Source organism: Sorex araneus, chromosome 10, assembly GCF_027595985.1.
Source record: "Sorex araneus isolate mSorAra2 chromosome 10, mSorAra2.pri, whole genome shotgun sequence".
Taxonomy (NCBI): domain Eukaryota; kingdom Metazoa; phylum Chordata; class Mammalia; order Eulipotyphla; family Soricidae; genus Sorex; species Sorex araneus.
In genome coordinates, this window is record NC_073311.1 from 42,264,114 (window position 1) to 42,280,993 (window position 16,880).

Below are 16,880 nucleotides of genomic sequence, written 5' to 3' on the forward strand. Positions count from 1 at the left end.
CGGGGCGAAAAGGAACACGCTCTCGGGCGCGGAGGGGCCAGAGAGGAGGCGTTTCTCCCAGGCGGGGCCCCCCTGAGCTGTTTTCACTAGAAACAGGGGCTTTTCCGAGCCCCGCGCACTGACGAGAGCCGGCGGCGCGCCTCCGCCTGACTGAAAACGCACGCGCGGGTCGCGTGCTCCCCGGCGGCCCCGGCGGGGATGGGTGGGTGGGGCTTCAAGCCACGCCTCCTCCCCGCCTTCTGATTGGTCCCTTCGAAACAGGCGGCGGCGAGCCGCAGCGAACCCTGAGGCGGGGGCGGCTCCGGCAGTTGGGCAGGGGCGTGCCGGCCCGCCACCGATTGAGTCGCGATGTCGCCCCGCAGGGAGAAGTGACCGTCCCGCGCTCAGACGGGTAAGTCCTTCCCCCGTGTGCGCCTTCTCTGGGCCTCGCGAATCTGAACTCGCCCTCGCTCGGAGAGAAGCCACGCGCCGCGCCTCAGCTGCGTCGGGCCCGGGGAGTGAAACCCCCGCGAGCGCCCTGCAGTCGAACCCGGGCTTTGGTTGGGTTTTCCCGAGCGCCCCCCAGGTCCGAGGCGTCCCGCAATTGGCTCGCCGCGGGCGCCCCGCGCTCTCTGATTGGTCCGCGGAGCTGTCAAGGTGAAATCACGCCTGCCAGCCCGCGCTGGCCCACCGGACTGCGGCTTGGAGGGGCAACAGGTGTGCGGGCCGGGCGAGCGCGCGCGCGAACAGCGGGGTCGGGCTCGGGAAGACCCCGGCGACGAGTTGGCTTGGGGGCTTACAAAGCTGTCAGAGCCCGGAGCAAGTTTAGGGTCTCCGGGGTCACCCTCTGCCCTCCCCACCCCCTCTCCCCACGCGCGAGCGTTAGAGGGTCACTTGAGTTAACGTCACCTCGAGACCCAGACTGACGCTGAGTAGAGTTTGCCGCGCTTCCCCGTTTATTCTGCCAGATGGACAGAGTTAGGGTCTGCGGCTCTCGGCGCGATACCGCCTGTCCCCTTGCCCCAGCTGCAACCCCAGCTTGCAGGACTGCCTTGGGGGGATGGCGGGGGAGGGGGCGGGGGTGGATTGCAAAAGGAAAATTGATGCAAGCTTTGGATGCACCGTGTGTTTACCTAGGCGGGCACTGTTGGATCCTAACTGATCCGTCTCAGTCCAAGGCTTTGCGTCTTAGGGCTTTAGAGTGCTTTGGGGGGTATTTAAGTCGCAGACACAGACTAATGAGGAGGGCCCGCGCGCGCGCGCACACACACACACACACACACACACTTTCCCTCTTCATTATATCTTTCTTCAGTACTCCATTTTATATATATGTGTATACACACATATCCCCCCAGGCTCTCTCTTAGGTCAGAGTTTGGGTTTTGCTTTGCTGATAACGACTAGATAATTAATTGACACCGGTCAATTGGTCAATTGACACTCGTTAGATACAGGAACTTTGTGATCAGCCATCTGATCCCCCTCTGACTGCCACTTCAATGATTAGCAGTTGGAATTCCTGCCAGCTCAGATTTTGAATTGAAAAAGTGGAAGCTCTTGAGAATCCTCAGGTGCGGATACGCTTCTGACTCATCATTTTCCCAGAGCCCATTTCAAATCAATGGACTTCTGACGGGTTCTTTGTGCCTGCTATTTTGACTTTACCAAAGGAAAAGTATTACTTCCTTCTTCCACTGGCAGGGGTGCTAAGTATGTGGACTCTGAACCCAGATTTGCCTCGGTGTGTGTGGCCGTGGGCGAGTTCTTCTTTTTAAACCTATATTTTCTAATCTATAAAAGTAGGTTAATAATAGTCCCTGCCTTGTTGATGCCAGGGTTGTGATGAGGACGAAATGAAATATCTCATGTAATTAGTAGAGTGCCCTACACATAGTTGTTATTTGTTTGCTGTCTAATTTGAATCAAAAGTTTGAAGCTATCTCTAGGTTGACAGCAGGAAGTGAAGGCAATGCTTGAGGTGTAGTGGTAGTTAACCATTCCTTGGTTAGTTAACCAAGGCAGATAACTTGTATGTGGCACTCTTTGTAACCTAATATAGGCGAGGTGCTGTGTTCTAGGGACCTTATTTATATGATTGTTAAAAATCTTAGAACCTTCTTGCTGGTGTTATTTGTGTTGTCGATGAGGAAGCTCAGAAAGGGAATAACCTCCTATATATCACCCAGAATTTAGTCTAGATGATTTCATTCCATTGTCTAGCCTCTTTTCTGACCCACTCACTATTCATGTATTTATATTCCCAGCATTAAGCAACTTCCTGGCACGAATTTATTTGTTTGTATGGCCTAGGTTTGTTTCTGCCCTAGGTATGATTATATTTTGAATGTTTTATGGATAAAAAAATGAGACATTATTAGTTTTGGTAAGCTAAAGTGTATAGCAAGAGAATAATGTTTGTAATTGGCATGCTGTTAAGAACTAAAGGAGTTTGGGCCAGAGAAATAGTATAGTGGATTGGGCACCTTTGGCTGACCCGGTTTGAGGCCCTTCCTAGCCCCACCAGTACTGATACCTGAGTATAGAGGCAGGAGTAAGCCCTGAGCACACTGATTGTGCACCTCCCAACGGAAAAAGAAAAACAAAATTCAAAAGACTAAAGGAAGTCTTGGAGAACTATCTTGGCCTATTCAAAAATATTGTTTCCTAATTTATATATTCCCATATAGTTTTTGTCTATATATTTTTTTTAAATCAACCAACAGTTCCCCCATAAGTTATTCCCTCACTTACCTCGTAAGTCATTTTGATTTTTCAAGTTGACTGTTGGTTAGAGAAGTAGGTAATAAGGGTAATATGTATTGTCATATTTGTCTCTGTATCACTTTCTTCCTGTTGTTTTATGTTCTCAGATGTCCGATACACCTTTACATACCTAACACTTATGACATACCTAGAATTTGAGTGACCAGGAAACTTGAGTATACCAGTTTGTGTTGCGCAGGGTCATCTCCTGGCTCTGTGCTTAGGGATCATGCCTGGTGGAAACTTAAATATGGTTCGCTGTATGCTGAACCAGGGATTAAACCAAGGTCAGCCACATGCAAGGCAAGCACCTTACTTCCTGTAATAACCCTCTTCCACAAATGTTCCTATTTTTAATTGAAATGTAACTGCCATAGAGAAATGAGTCATGAGTAATTGACAGTTTAGGGTTTTTGGGGCCACACCCTGCTTCGCTCAGGCCTTACACTCTTAGGTCTATGCTGAGTGATCACTTCGGGCAGGCTCAGGGGACCGTATGGGGTGCCTGAGATCAAACCTGGGTGGGCAGTGTGAGAGGCAAGCACCCTGCCCACTGGACTATCTATGGCTCCAGCCCCTCTTTAGTTTTTTCATGTCATTACATTGTTACAGAGCAGACTAATAGAAAGTTGCCATGTATTTAATAGACCAATCACTCACTTCCAAAGAACTAGAATGAATGGAAATGTAGCAGATCCATGAGTGCAGTTTCACCTTTGATGCTGAAAGCAAGCTTGGTAGGAAGCTACAGCCTTGTGACCATCGGTCACGTGCTGGCTGTTCAGAACTGCTGACTTGTAGAGGTTCCTGCCTACTCTTCATTACACAATATAAAATTTCTGAACGGAAATATAATATGAGCTATGATGAAGGGTTCACTTTATAGAGATATCTATTAATAGGGTCTTCCCAGCAGTGCTGGGGATTCCTGGGGATAGGTCCAGCCATGAAGGCCCACTGGGTCAGTGTGCAGATCCCATGTTTGGTCCCCCACCTCACCTCATCTATCCCACTGTTAGGGGTGCCCTGGCAATTCATGGTCAGGGCACCTGGCAATGCCACTCGGAGTTTTGTGGATGCAAGGCATGCCCTCCAGCTCTTGAGCTGTCTCCCCGGCCCTGTCTAGTTTTTCAAACATAATGGCTTTTATTTTCTCTTATTAGATGACTTAATATTTTTTGATACTAGAAATGAAATTGGCTGTTGAGAAATTTGTCTATTCATAAGTTTTTCTTTGTTTCACATATGCACAATTTATAAAGCATTCTAAGTATATACCACTGACATAATTACATACACTCTTTTTCAGATTGCTTTTGGTCTCATGACATATAATGACATGTTTTCATATCAGAACCTTCAGTTCTTCTTTCAAGGGGTTTGATGAATCTACCCTATGAATATTTCATGTTATTTGAGCAATTTCCTGTTAATAGACACTTAATGTTTTTACATTTCCTTAATGTTGTTTTTACATTTCTTTATATTAGTGTTGGTATAGGTGTATGTTTTCCCTTTCAACTTATATACAGAGGCAATGTGATTTTAAGTTCTTCAACAGTTTTTGTAGCCTACAAAACATTATAATAATACATCTGTTTAATTAAAAATTATGTTATTCAGGTTGGGTCTCTGCCAAAAAGACCCAAGGAAAACTTAAAGCAAAACAAAGCAAAACAAAAAGAGAATCCTAAAAAATTAAATCTCTAATAATTTGCAAATAACGTGGTATTTTTCATTAAACTTTATAAATATTGTTTATGAAATTTTGAAAATTCTGAAAATTTTCATTTGCTTTGGAGGTTGTGTTTTCCTTAAATAGACATGCAACAGATTTAATTGTAGCACTGTAGCACTATCATCCCGTTGTTCATCGATTTGCTTGAGCGGGCACCAGTAACGTCTTTATTGTTAGACTTGTTGTTACCCTTTTTGGCATATTGAATATGCCATAGGTAGCTTGCCAGGCCCTGCCGTGCGGGCGGGATACTCTTGGTAGCTTGCCGGGTTCTTCGAGAGGGACAGAGGAATCAAACCCAGGTCGGACATGTGCAAGGCAAGCACCCTATCTATCCAAACCTTAACAGTGCACAGAATTTACTCTTAACTCTGTGCTCAGGGATCACTCTCGGCTGTCCTCAGGGTAACATATGTGGTGCTGGGGATTTAGTTGGGTTTGGCCCAATGCAAGGCAAGCACCTTACCCACTATACTAAATCTCTTGGCCTCTGATTTATTTACTGTTTTATAGTCTCTTTAGTGATGAGTGTAGTATTTGTTTAGGATATTTCAAGTGCTCATGGTAGCACTAATTTTTTATAAAAAAGGTAGAAGTAAGGAAGATAAGCCCGTTAAATTGTGTATTGTGTATGTGATCTATCTAGATATATATGTATGTATGTACCACCGTATCTCTGTCATCCCGTTGGTCATTGATTTGCTTGAGCGGATGCCAGTAATGTCTCCATTCATCCCCGTAGCATTCAGGGTCAGAGGAATGAGGTCCATTATTGTTACTGCTTTTGGCATATCAAATATGCCACAGGTAGCTTGCCAGGCTCTGCCGTGCGAGATTCTGCATCGCTTTTTTTCTGGGAGCTTTGTTTTATAGTCTTATAGCTTTGTTTTATAGATCTCGGCCATTGATGAGATTACATGTCGGGGAACGGGGGGGGAGGGGAGTGGGGGGGCAGTTTGTGGAGGAGGACCAGTCCTGATCCGAGCAGGCTTTGAGTTCTCAGCCACGGGTCCCGCATACCGAAAACCTCCAGAACCCAGCCGCAGCCATGCCCAAGGTCACTCTCCACATGCTCAGACGAGCCTCACCCATGAAAGGAACCGGCAGAGGAACTCGTGCCCACATATCTTAACAAATCTCTCTGCTGTTATCTATTTTCATTACTCTCTTGATGGAACTGGAATTGGAGAGAAGCGGTGGTTGCTGAAGCTCCGCATATATTCACTCCTCCTGAAGACGAAGAACCACCTCCATACATGGAGGCCACTTCGATATGTTTTTCTTGACCTTAAAGAGCTAAATATGTCCCTGTCTAAATTTCATAGTTCCCCTGTATGTACATATATATATATATATACATATATATAACATCTGTAGATACGTATATCTGAGTGTGTGTGCACACATATGTGCATGTGGTACTGGGAATTGAGCCAGGTCTCGTGCTGTAAGATGTGTCCTTTACCATAAGTTATACATTTTGGCTCTTTTTAAAGATCTTTCAGAATTTTATTTATTATTTTTTAAAAAACTTTAGTTAAATATCATGATTTACAAAGTTGTTTATTACACAGTTGTTTCAAGCCTTCAGTAGTTCATCACCAGCCCCATCAGTCAGCATGATGTTCCCTCCCCATTGTCCCCAATTTTCCACCCACCCCCAAGCCTGATCCCTTAGCAGGCACAAAATAGTTTATATTGCTTGTTACACACTAAAACATAAAATTGCTCTTGCATTGATATTTCACTGTGTAGTGGGGGCTGTTGCTGGGATGGACAGGGTGGCACATGTATGCACACACGTTTTGGACATGCAGATGTGTGCTGGCTCTCTGAGGTTGCACACGTTAGCTGTGGTGTCAGTGCACTCGGCTGCACTGCTCATCATCTTGGTTGTACACACTAACATCTTCCTCCCACCCCCCAAGCATGCTCCCTTTGCAGGCACAAAATAATTCACTTTATATTACATGTTACAACGATGAATTATCAGAAAATAGATCAATAGAATCAATTTGTGATAATTGTTAAATCTGACAGTCCTATTACTAAAGTCATTGTCTGAGGATTTACATAGCTGGTCGGTGCTAATTGAGTCTTTTGTGTTACTTGTTTTCGCTTATTGAGTTTGGTGGGCTTCTGCACAGCTTTGCCATCGAAGATTTTCTGTGCTCCTACCGGCCTGTCAGTACTATGGAATTTAGAGGCATGTGTGACTGCACCATCGTGGAGCTGGAACAGTTTGGTGGCTTGAGGTTCAGTTGTGAAGCTGGGCTGCTCCTGCCCTGGAAGATGCTGGGTGTGGGCAGAGGCTGCTGGGCAGGTGTGGGAGTATGAGGGGAATATGCCTGTGCCCGTTTTGAGAAGGCTCCAGAGTTCTTGGTGCAGATTGAACCTCCTGGGAGATTCAGTGGCTTGTCGTTTGTTTCGGGATTAGTTGTGGAGCTGGCCTTTGTATGCCAGAAAATGGTGGATGTCCCTTAAGGATCTTATTTTTCAAAGTGTAGAGTAGCAAAAGAATATAGCAGTAAATACTAATAAATGACCTCAATTGGGGAAGAGGCTTCAGGGAGGCTGTTTAGAGGAATCACATCTGAATGTTAGGTAAGAGCGTGTCTGGAAGGAGATAGGGGAGAGCTCTCTGGTCTGTGAGGTACTTTTAGTTCAAAAAGGGAGTTCAGCAGTGGGTCCTGATGGTACTGGAGGGGCTCCTTTAAGACCTTTAGCTTTGTTAAGGGCTTTGGCTTTATCCCCAAGGTATAAAGCATTTAAGCAGGGCTTAGGAATGTGTCCTCAGGTGGGGGGTGATGGGTCACTGTGGCTCCAGGTCCATGAGGAACGGCTGGGGGCTTACAGGCTGGAGAAAGGATGCCCGGGCCTCAGCCCTGGCAGGAAGCTGGAGAGGGACAGAGCTGGCTAAACAGGAGGGGCGGCCACAGGCAACGGGGAGCGGGAAGCAAGGGGGGGAAGGCCACTGAGTTTTCTCCCGTGTTTGGGAGGAGAGAGGGAAGGGAGAAATCAAGGAAGGCCTGGTAACAGTGAAAAGTGGAGCTCTTCCCTGAGGTCGTTAAAACACAAGATGCCTCTGTATAAATATTTAAAGGTGTGAGTGAGCCAATAAATGATCCCATATCCTTAGCTAAACAGCTCATCTTTATTTCTCTCCACTCTTTTTTCCTCCCTCCTGCCTTCCCTGTCTCTCTCTTTTTCTCTCTCTTTCCCTCCCCCATCCTTCCTCCCTCTTTTTCTTTCCTCTCCTTTCCCCCTTTTATTCTCATATTCCTGGATTTTACCTTTCTTTGTTTCTGCACTCTTGCAAGAACTCTTGCAAAATCACTAGACCCACCAGAGTAATCTCCCATTTTTAAGGCTTTTAATGTACTACAAGGTCATTTTGTCCACAGACATAGCATCTTCACAAATGGGGATTAGGTAGAATAGACATCTTTGGAGACCAGTAATTAAGATGTAAGAAAAATGTACCTGATCCATGGCAGAGCTATTCTAGTCTGTTTACTTGGACCCTCCCCCTGCACACCAGTCTTAGTCCTATTTTTTTTTTAAATTAAGTGATTACTCTGGTATATCAGACAATTCACTTGACCTGCTGGTACCTTAATCAATAACCATTATAGAAATTTGACCTTGCACTTGGTGGGGTAGGGAAAATGAGTTATAATTCAAGTTGCATAAATTCAAAATTATTTTAAGGACTCCTGCCAGATATAAATGCAATAAAAAACCTTTGAAGATTTGTCAGCTAGGGTAAAGGCTTAAACTTTTCCCATACTTGCCACTCCCTTTTGTTGAGAAATTTTTATATGGCCCCAGGTATATAGGTATATAAAATAGTCTAACCTAATGCTTACTGATAATAAGTCATAAAGAACTTTTTTTTTGTTCATAATGTTCATCTATTATATTTGAGGGTTTTTCTGGGCCACACCTAGTAGTGTTTGCAAGGCAAGCAACTTAGTTCCCTCTATGCTATCTCTCTGGCTATTTCCAAACAATCTTTAAAAAATTACACAAGGGGCTGGAGTGATAGCACAGCGGGTAGGGCGTTTGCCTTGCACACGGCCGACCCGGGTTCAATTCCCAGCATCCTATATGGTCCCCTGAGCACTGCCAGGAGTAATTCCTGAGTGCAGAGCCAGGAGTAACCCCTGTGCATCGCCAGGTGTGACCCAAAAAGCAAAATAAAATAAAATAAAATAAAAAATTACACAAGCCCATATGCAGTTAGGTCCCACAGTTTAGGAAGGTCGCACTAGATGACTGTTTCCAAGCTCTGGGTTGTTTCTAAGCATTTTTGTCATTGTTTTCCCCCCACTCCCCACCCTACACTATAGAAAACTACCCAGTATTCCCTTGAGATTTTCTCATCTGCCTCACCAAAATTATTTTCTAAACATTAGGCTTAAATACATCTATCAGTATAATTATCAGCATCAATCTGTGGACTTATACTGGTTAAACAATGTACAGAAATAACTCAAAATAGTGTAAAGCACTGTACAGAGAAATGATTGGAGAAAATGCTAGTGAATTCAACAGCCAAAGGTAATCAGAATTAATATGATGAGTATAGTTAATATACTGTTGTTTTCTTGGCAGTTGCTGAAAGAATAGATCTTTATACTCATCATATGTAAAAAATCAGCATGGTAGTGGATGTTAACTAGTTTTTGTGGTGATCGCTTTGTAATCTATAAATATTGCACCTTTATGTTATATACCTGAAAACTGCTGTCATATGTTAATATATGTATTATCTTAAAAAAACTTTCTTGCCAAATAAAACTTGTTTTACTTTTAAAAAGTCAGATATAGTCAGAATTAATACAGATCAATCAGGAAAGCCTGATGAGGTAAATAAAAGTGTAATAAGCCTAGACTGAGATGTGAGTCTGTGAGTCTCTGCACTCGTTCTCTAATGTCTTGGTTGTTGGATTTTCACAGGACTTGGTTTTAGACCCTCATCACTTCTCCATTGCTTCCTCACATGAACTCATTCTTTTCCCAGTCATTTTGCTACCAGGTATTAGCTGACATTTCTATCTCCTCCTGAACTTTCCTCTTAGCCTAAGATTAGTATTTCCAAATGCCTACCAGACATTTCCACTTGAATATTTTTAAAGACTTCTTAAATTTAAAATGACTTAAAAAAAAAGCCCACACTTTTGACCTATTTTTGCTGAGTTTCCATTTCATTCTATTTTAACCCCCATCCCTCTCATCTGAGTATCACCCGTATCTGTTTGCTCAATTGCTTGAAGCTGAAAAATTAGTAGTTATTTTTGACACTTTACTCTGTCCTTACATCTGTCTCTGTCACCCTATACCTCTAATCTTTATAAAGTCTTTGACTCTGGTGCCAAAATAGTTTGGAATGCGTCTGTCTTTCTCTGAGACATTGTCCACCATTTTTGTCACTGAACTACTGGAGCAGGTCCCTAACTTCTTTTCCCCTTCCAGGTTGCTCTTTGTCTTATTCCTGTGTGTGGTTTCCTTTGCACTCATTCTCTCTCCCTCTCTTTTTCTCTCTCCTTCCCTCCCTCTCCCTCTCCCTCTCTCTCTCTCCCCCGCCCTCTCTCCCTCTTCCTCTCCCTCTCCCTCTCCCTCTTTTCATTCTTGGCCCTGTTCCTGTTCTTCTGTGTCCTTCCCCTCCTCTGTTAAAACCATCTTCCTTTTCTCCCATGTTTCTCTTTCCCCTGCACAGTTCTTTTGGAACTTCAAATTAGATTATTTACACTCCCTTGGCTGAATCTCTTCTGTGGTATCTCATTGCATTGAGAGTAACAATTCTTTGGCATGGCTATGTACCGGCCACTGCCCAGTTCTTCAACCTGTCCTGCATATCTACCTCAGCCTCAGCCACATTGGCTTTTTTTCTAGTCTTGTAAGGTGCTAAACTCTTTCTTTGTTCAATTTTTTTCAAAAATTATTCTGCTTCTGCAGAAACCTTTCTCCTCTCAACTGCTTACCATTCTTCAAAGTCATTTTTCTTCTAAATCCCAGATATTTCTTTTCTTCAAAGCAGTTATCATCTAGCATTGTATGTATATTTGTTATTTTCAATCTCCTTTATTGGCTTAACTCCATAAGGACATCACTTGTTAGTTGTGTTGATCACCATCTCTCTTTACACATAGTGCTTAATTTAGTAAAGGATCTGAAAAAAATGCTTGCTGAATAAATGAATGGATGTCTGCCACATGAAAAGGTGTATGGTCTGAATAATGACATAGCCAGAAACATGATCAAAACTTACCAGAAGGACAGTGAGGAGATAAAGCGAAGTGAAGGACTTATGTTAGATAAATTTTAGAAGATTTTCATTCTAGCAAAGAAAATTGTGAGTTACAGATTCATTTCTGAGCACCGCCCTCATTTGCTTAGAGGGTTTTTAAGAGCTTTTTCTTCCACATATGACATGACTATGTTTATTTTTCTGTTAGTAACTAGAATGATTTCCAAATTATTTTCAATGATTTGAGTTTGAATAGACTAGTTTTCTTATTTTTTTAATGGTATTAAATGAGCTATAATTATGTGCCACCTTGTGCTCATCCCGCCATATCCTATTACTGACCATGCAACTCATTTTAAAGTCTAGCAATGCACTTGCTGTATTAGCGTCTTATTTAATCTTTTCAACCACCATGTGAGGGAAGTGATAGCATCAACCTCATAATAGATGGGAGTGTTGTGCTTACAGAAATTTACTATCCACAGCTAATATGTGCCAGAACTGAAATTCAAGCCAGGTCTGCCTGCTACTTTAAACTACTACAGTGGTGCCTTTGTGTTGAGTTATTTTAGTACTGGCTTTGAGAAAGGGCTTATATTTGATATGCGTATAATTTTCTATATTTTCTATTAGGGAGTAAGGAAATATTTAACTCAGTTTTAAAGCTGAGAAATTTTCTAGACAAAAGAGAGATTATCTTAATTTTCTGAATGAAATATTAAAATGATGAAGTGATTTTTGACCTAAAGAGACTTTAGACAAGTATAATAACATCTGTGTTTTTACCACTTCTCTTGAAAGACAGTTGAAAGGCTTCTATTTTCCTTTCAGTGTCATCTTCCTTCTGCCCCTTTGCAGCAGCCACTGTCCCAGCTTTGGCATTTATCATGCTTTTGCAGCTCATGTTCCTTGACAATAATCTGCTGTGTGCTGAATGTATGTGGTCTGGTGGTGGTAAATGTAACTACTTTTCTGGAGAAACTTAAAAAAAAGTTCTTTTCTAAACTTGCCCTCTTTTCCAAATTTGTATTAGAGGAGGAGCATGCCAACCTGTGACCCCGTCCCCCATCTTCCCTCCATACACTATCTTCTGGGTAAGGAGTAGACATGCACTCAGCTTCAGAGCTATGGCCATTGGAACAGAGTCAGTTATATAGGTTGACATGCATTCCCATCATGGTGTAAAGTCATATTGGTATGAACAGCCTTACCACAAATGAACTGAGGATCTCATAATAAGACAAGTAGGCTAGACCCAAGTCCCATTCAGATTTCAAGTGGATGAGTACCTTTAGTGTTTCTAGAAACATGTTTCTTCTATTATTTAGTTTTTGAGGTAGGGCTGTGTGTGTGTGTGTGTGTTTGTGTGTGTGTGTGTGTGTGTGTGTGTGTGTGTGTGTGTGTGTGTGGTGCCAGGGATCAAATCCAGGGCTTTAGACTTGCAGGGCAGGTGCTCGGCCTCCGAGTTATATACATGACTAGATTTTTGCTACATTTAGAAAAGTTAGTATCTTTAGCTCTGATCTTGGAATAAACCCCTTGTTTTATAAAAGATGCTCTATAGGATTTGTTTAGATTTGGTTGCATGAGAAGTCTCTTTTTTTTTCTTTTGCCAAATATAAGAGAAAATACTTTCTGAGTGGCAGAATTGAAGTGGACTTGTCCAAATCACAGAAGGACAGAAACAAAAAATAAAGTTACTAAGTTGCTAGTGAAGATGTGACTCCAAAGGTGGATTGGCTAGTGTCTGGGGACAGGAGGGTTGAGACTTTTCATAGAGTACTGTAAAAGAGGAAAATAAGTGAAATGTGTGAGAAGAAAGCATTATAATTGTGATGTGGATTGGAGTTAACTGTAGAAAAGAAACTGTCCTTGGAATTAAATGCCTAAAATATAAAGATGATTTATAAAGAGAAGAGTGAATGAATAGCTCACTCTTCAGTTTGGGTATACAATGAATACTCATTCATTCATTGATACAACCTCATCAGTGTACAGAATTTTCCAATGAAAGTAGGTATTTGATCGTTTCTCATACATGGAAATGGATTATATCTTGTTTGAGTGCTGTTTTATTGCAGAACCTCTTTTTAAGATAATCTAGAGGGTTGTATTTCTGTCATCTTAAAAGTAGTTTTTTCTGTTACTAGAGAATGATTAAAAAAATGTCTTAACTCTTCTGGTTAAAGTTCAAGTCACAGAAGGTTTTGCACAAATTCATTTCTTTCATAAAACTAATTTTGTTGAATTTTTCATAAAAAGTGCAACTACTAAACATTCTTGTGATAGCTTCTTTGTGAATGTGTCACTGTTCTTGATTTGCACACGCCTTATAATTTAGGCCTCCTTTTGTTTGTGGTTGGCAGCTCCAACTGCTAAAGCCCTTGTCTGATGATGTGGGACTCCTTCGGTTAATGGGAGCAGCTTCTTTGCTGCATTTTTGAAAACTGGTCTCGGAAGCTTCTCAACTGTGGATCTTTGTTGGGTACAAAGGATTATTTATGCTAAAGGAAAATGTATTCCCCACTGAATTAGCTCGTGGGAAGCATAACAAGCTCATTAGTAATGCACGATTGTACTTTGGCCTTTTGGTATGGTAGAGAGATGGGACAAATGACATCAAAAAGGACATTCTGCTGTCCTTTGCCTTCCCGCAAAGAAAATATGATGTACTATCTGACTTTTCACTGAGGTTTACCAAGTTCTACTTTAGTGCCAGAAGAAATGTTCCTGTGATATGTGTAGTTGGCTCTTTGCATGAGGTATGTTGAGTACAGCTTAGAGGAGAAAATAACTTTTCCTTGGAAGGTGAAAGATAGCATTATAGCCTTATAATAAAGCATCTGTAAATTTTCTTAGCATGATTTAGTGGTGGTTTGCAATAAAAACAAACTTGACTAATACATAATGCTGCTGCCAGCAACAAAACTCTTAGGTTTCCTCTATTCTATATTATTAATGTTTCTAAATTTTTCACAATTTTAAACTCTAAAACTTCATTAAAGAATTATATTAATATTGCATAGTTAAGGTTGTATGTTTTTATACATATTAAGAATAGTATATTGGAACTAAAATTGCACTTCCTTTTGCTTTTTGTCCTTGTTTTGCCTTATGGAGGAAGTTAACATGAAAAATGATTATAGAAAGACATTGTTATTTCCTAGTTCAAGTTGTTTATCATTTGTACCTTGTTTAGCATAAGCAGCTTATGTTTAAGCTTGTGAAGTATATGAAGACCAGATGAACTTACATGATTTTCATGTAAAGATTTAGATAACCAATACATAATAATGTCAGTTGTGATATATGTATTTGTATTTACATTTTGATTATAAGGGAAACTACAGGAGATTTTTATATGAGCTAGGTTTGATTTATTTCATTTTGCTAGCCAGATGCTTCAAGAATTCCTTTTATACTTGTGCCAGAAACCACATATTAAAATGTGTTTCAGGTTTTTCTCTTTCTATTGAACTTTGTTTATGAAGAAGCTGTCAGTGATTATTGAATCCTCTCTTAGTCAGGTTATTCTAACTAGAAGGTAGTTTTAGGTCTTCAGTTAAGTAGAGGAGAGCAGTTTCCTATTATTTGAGGGTCTATGGGGAGTAGAAAGCTACGTTGTCTGCATATTTATATTTTTTCTGTTTTCAGAAAAGCTGTTTCATTTCCATATTGATGACCATGCAGCCTGCCATTCAAGTAAGTGATTTACTTAGAAAAAAAATTTTTAAATTATGAGGTTTATATAACCGAATCATAATTAGTAAAATACCAATTTTTGTAGTTTTTTCTTTGAGCAATTTAGTATTATTTGTAAGTGTTGTAATTATAAGAGCTCTCAGAACAGATACAGATTATTTTTATGTGCATATGCAATGTAAATAGCCAAACAGTAAAACTTAAGTCTTTCTACTTAGTCTGGTTTGGGTGGGAATAATGAGATAAAGCAAAATGATCCTAAATTTCTAGGTAGTATTTGCAGAACTCTTCTTATATCCTTTTACATTTTCTTTCTTTTGATAGAAATAGAATATGATTAAATATTAAAAATAAAAAATTACATTGTAGAATGGCTTTTGTAGAAAGGAACAAATAGCTGATAATAAAATTTGTCTAGGAAATTGAGAACTTTAGTCGGATTTCTTTTCTTCTGCTAGTTCTGTCACTGTAGTGTGAGATTTGGTCAAGGTCTTTTACCTGTCAGAGTCTTGGTGCTCTCACCTCCAAAGTTCAAAGACTACTCTTTCGCAGAGTAGATATGAGGAATCAGTGAAACTAAGGGCACTCTCATGCATAGTGGACACGTCAAAGCTTTCATACAATACAAAGATCCAGGTATAAAGCTGGAGGTCATGCCTGTGTCATGATTATCATTTTTAACTGCAAAATGACATCGTTAAGATAACAGTATCTTTATTAAGGGAGTCTCAGGAAGAGAATTTATCTGCTAGTTAAGAACAAGTTTGCATGTGACTGCGTGTGTGCCCTCCTGTGCTGTGCAGCTGTGTCCCCTCGACAAACAGAGTTCTGTTAGGCTGTTTTCCTCAGAGACTCTGGAGCCCGTGGCAGTCTCCCAAAAGGTCTGATTCCTCCCCTTTTGGGTCCTTTCAAGTCTGCATTTGTTATTCAGAACCGTTATAAAATCTGATACTTCTATGCCTTCTTTCTTTATTCTGGTCTCAGAAATGTCCTCAGTTTCTTGTTGATTTTTTTGGAGCCCTTTTTTATCATTGTCCTCTAGACTGCTTTTGTTCTCACCTCTCTACTTATGACCATTAATATTTTCTTAACCTGGTGATTGCTTTCATAGTTTTACTTGATATTTCCATGAAGCCTTCCCCAATCTAGAGTCCATACAAATCAGTTTATACTGATTCTTCTCCCTCTACATCTCTGGGAAGTTTTGACTTCTCTGTCTGATAAATGCTTTTCGACATTTTCACCTTTCTCTTCTAACTATATTAGACAGGTACTTGAAAACTTTCAGAGAGGAGACACCCGTAACTAGCCATTATCAATTGGTTTCTTATTAATTTAATACATTAGATCTCTTTCAGCCTTTTTTCATAATAATACTTGATGAACAATAATTCCTAACCACTTGGCTCTGTTGGGAATCTGAAACAACTGAATTTTTTCTGAGAAAAAGCCCTTTTGTACAAAGACATAAGATTTTGCCTAACTATAAGCTTATCTACCTGCTCAGCTTCATCTCTAAACTGCCTAGAAATTATAACTCTGCAGTATTAAGGCTTTTAGCATGCTTGAGAACAACTGTTATAAATTAAGCTTTTTGTTATTAACATCAAACTTTTAATAGCATTAATGTGCAACTGATTAGTTCAGGCTATTATAGTTTTCTATTTGTAATAATAGGAAAGTCCTGAATTGGCAAGAAATTAGAATGGCCTTTGTTGATACCATTTTCTTCCTTTTCACATGTAATTAAAAAAAAAACTGCCCTCCTAATTAATATGCATCTGTCTCTGACAAGCGTTTACATCTGTTCTGCCTTTTTCAATTCATCAATGTATATATTATGTAGGAGGAAGCTCATACTGACTTCTAAGATGTTTCCTACCTGTTCACCTACTTGCTCTGCTCACTAGGTATGGTTTGGAGAAGACCTGCCTCTAAGTCCGCGGAGTCCTCTGACCCCCAGGCACGGACCAGGTTTGGCGGATGTCTGTCAGTATGATGAGTGGATAGCTGTGAGGCATGAGGCAACTCTGTTGCCCATGCAAGAAGATCTCTCAATCTGGCTGTCTGGCTTATTAGGTAAGACTTGGAAATAGGTCCCAGATAGATTCACTTTTTCAGTAAATGTTGATGGAGTACCTTTTTCTCAAGGAGCGATTCTTCTAGAGGCTTGGATACCCTACTGAGAGAAATGTTCCATGGACTTGTCCTCACAATTTACTTTCTAGTTGAGGAAATATTCTGATTCCCCTCAATCCCTATGGCTTGAAGAGCAAGGAAGTTTAAGATTTAGCAAGGGAAAGGTCATTCAACTGGGAATAGTCAACATTTTCATTGTTAATTTAAAAGTCTGAGTTTTAAGAACACAGGTCTAGTTTTTCACTGGGGGGGTGGGTGGTTATATTTCACTGATTTGTCCCCTAAATCCCATGGAAGACTTGA

The 16,880-nt window shown here is 40.9% G+C and overlaps 1 protein-coding gene across 1 annotated transcript in view; it reads left to right on the forward strand.

The window, feature by feature from the left end:
• Positions 1-367: 367 nt before the first annotated feature.
• The window catches only part of GAS2L3 (growth arrest specific 2 like 3), a 35,482-nt gene continuing 18,969 nt past the window's right edge, over positions 368-16,880 (forward strand). Inside the window, exons 1-3 of the mRNA XM_004602765.3 lie at positions 368-391; positions 14,391-14,438; positions 16,349-16,517. Of these exons, the coding sequence (XP_004602822.3) occupies positions 14,415-14,438; positions 16,349-16,517 (193 nt within the window). The 5' untranslated portion in view covers positions 368-391; positions 14,391-14,414. The remainder of the gene's footprint in view (positions 392-14,390; positions 14,439-16,348; positions 16,518-16,880) is intronic.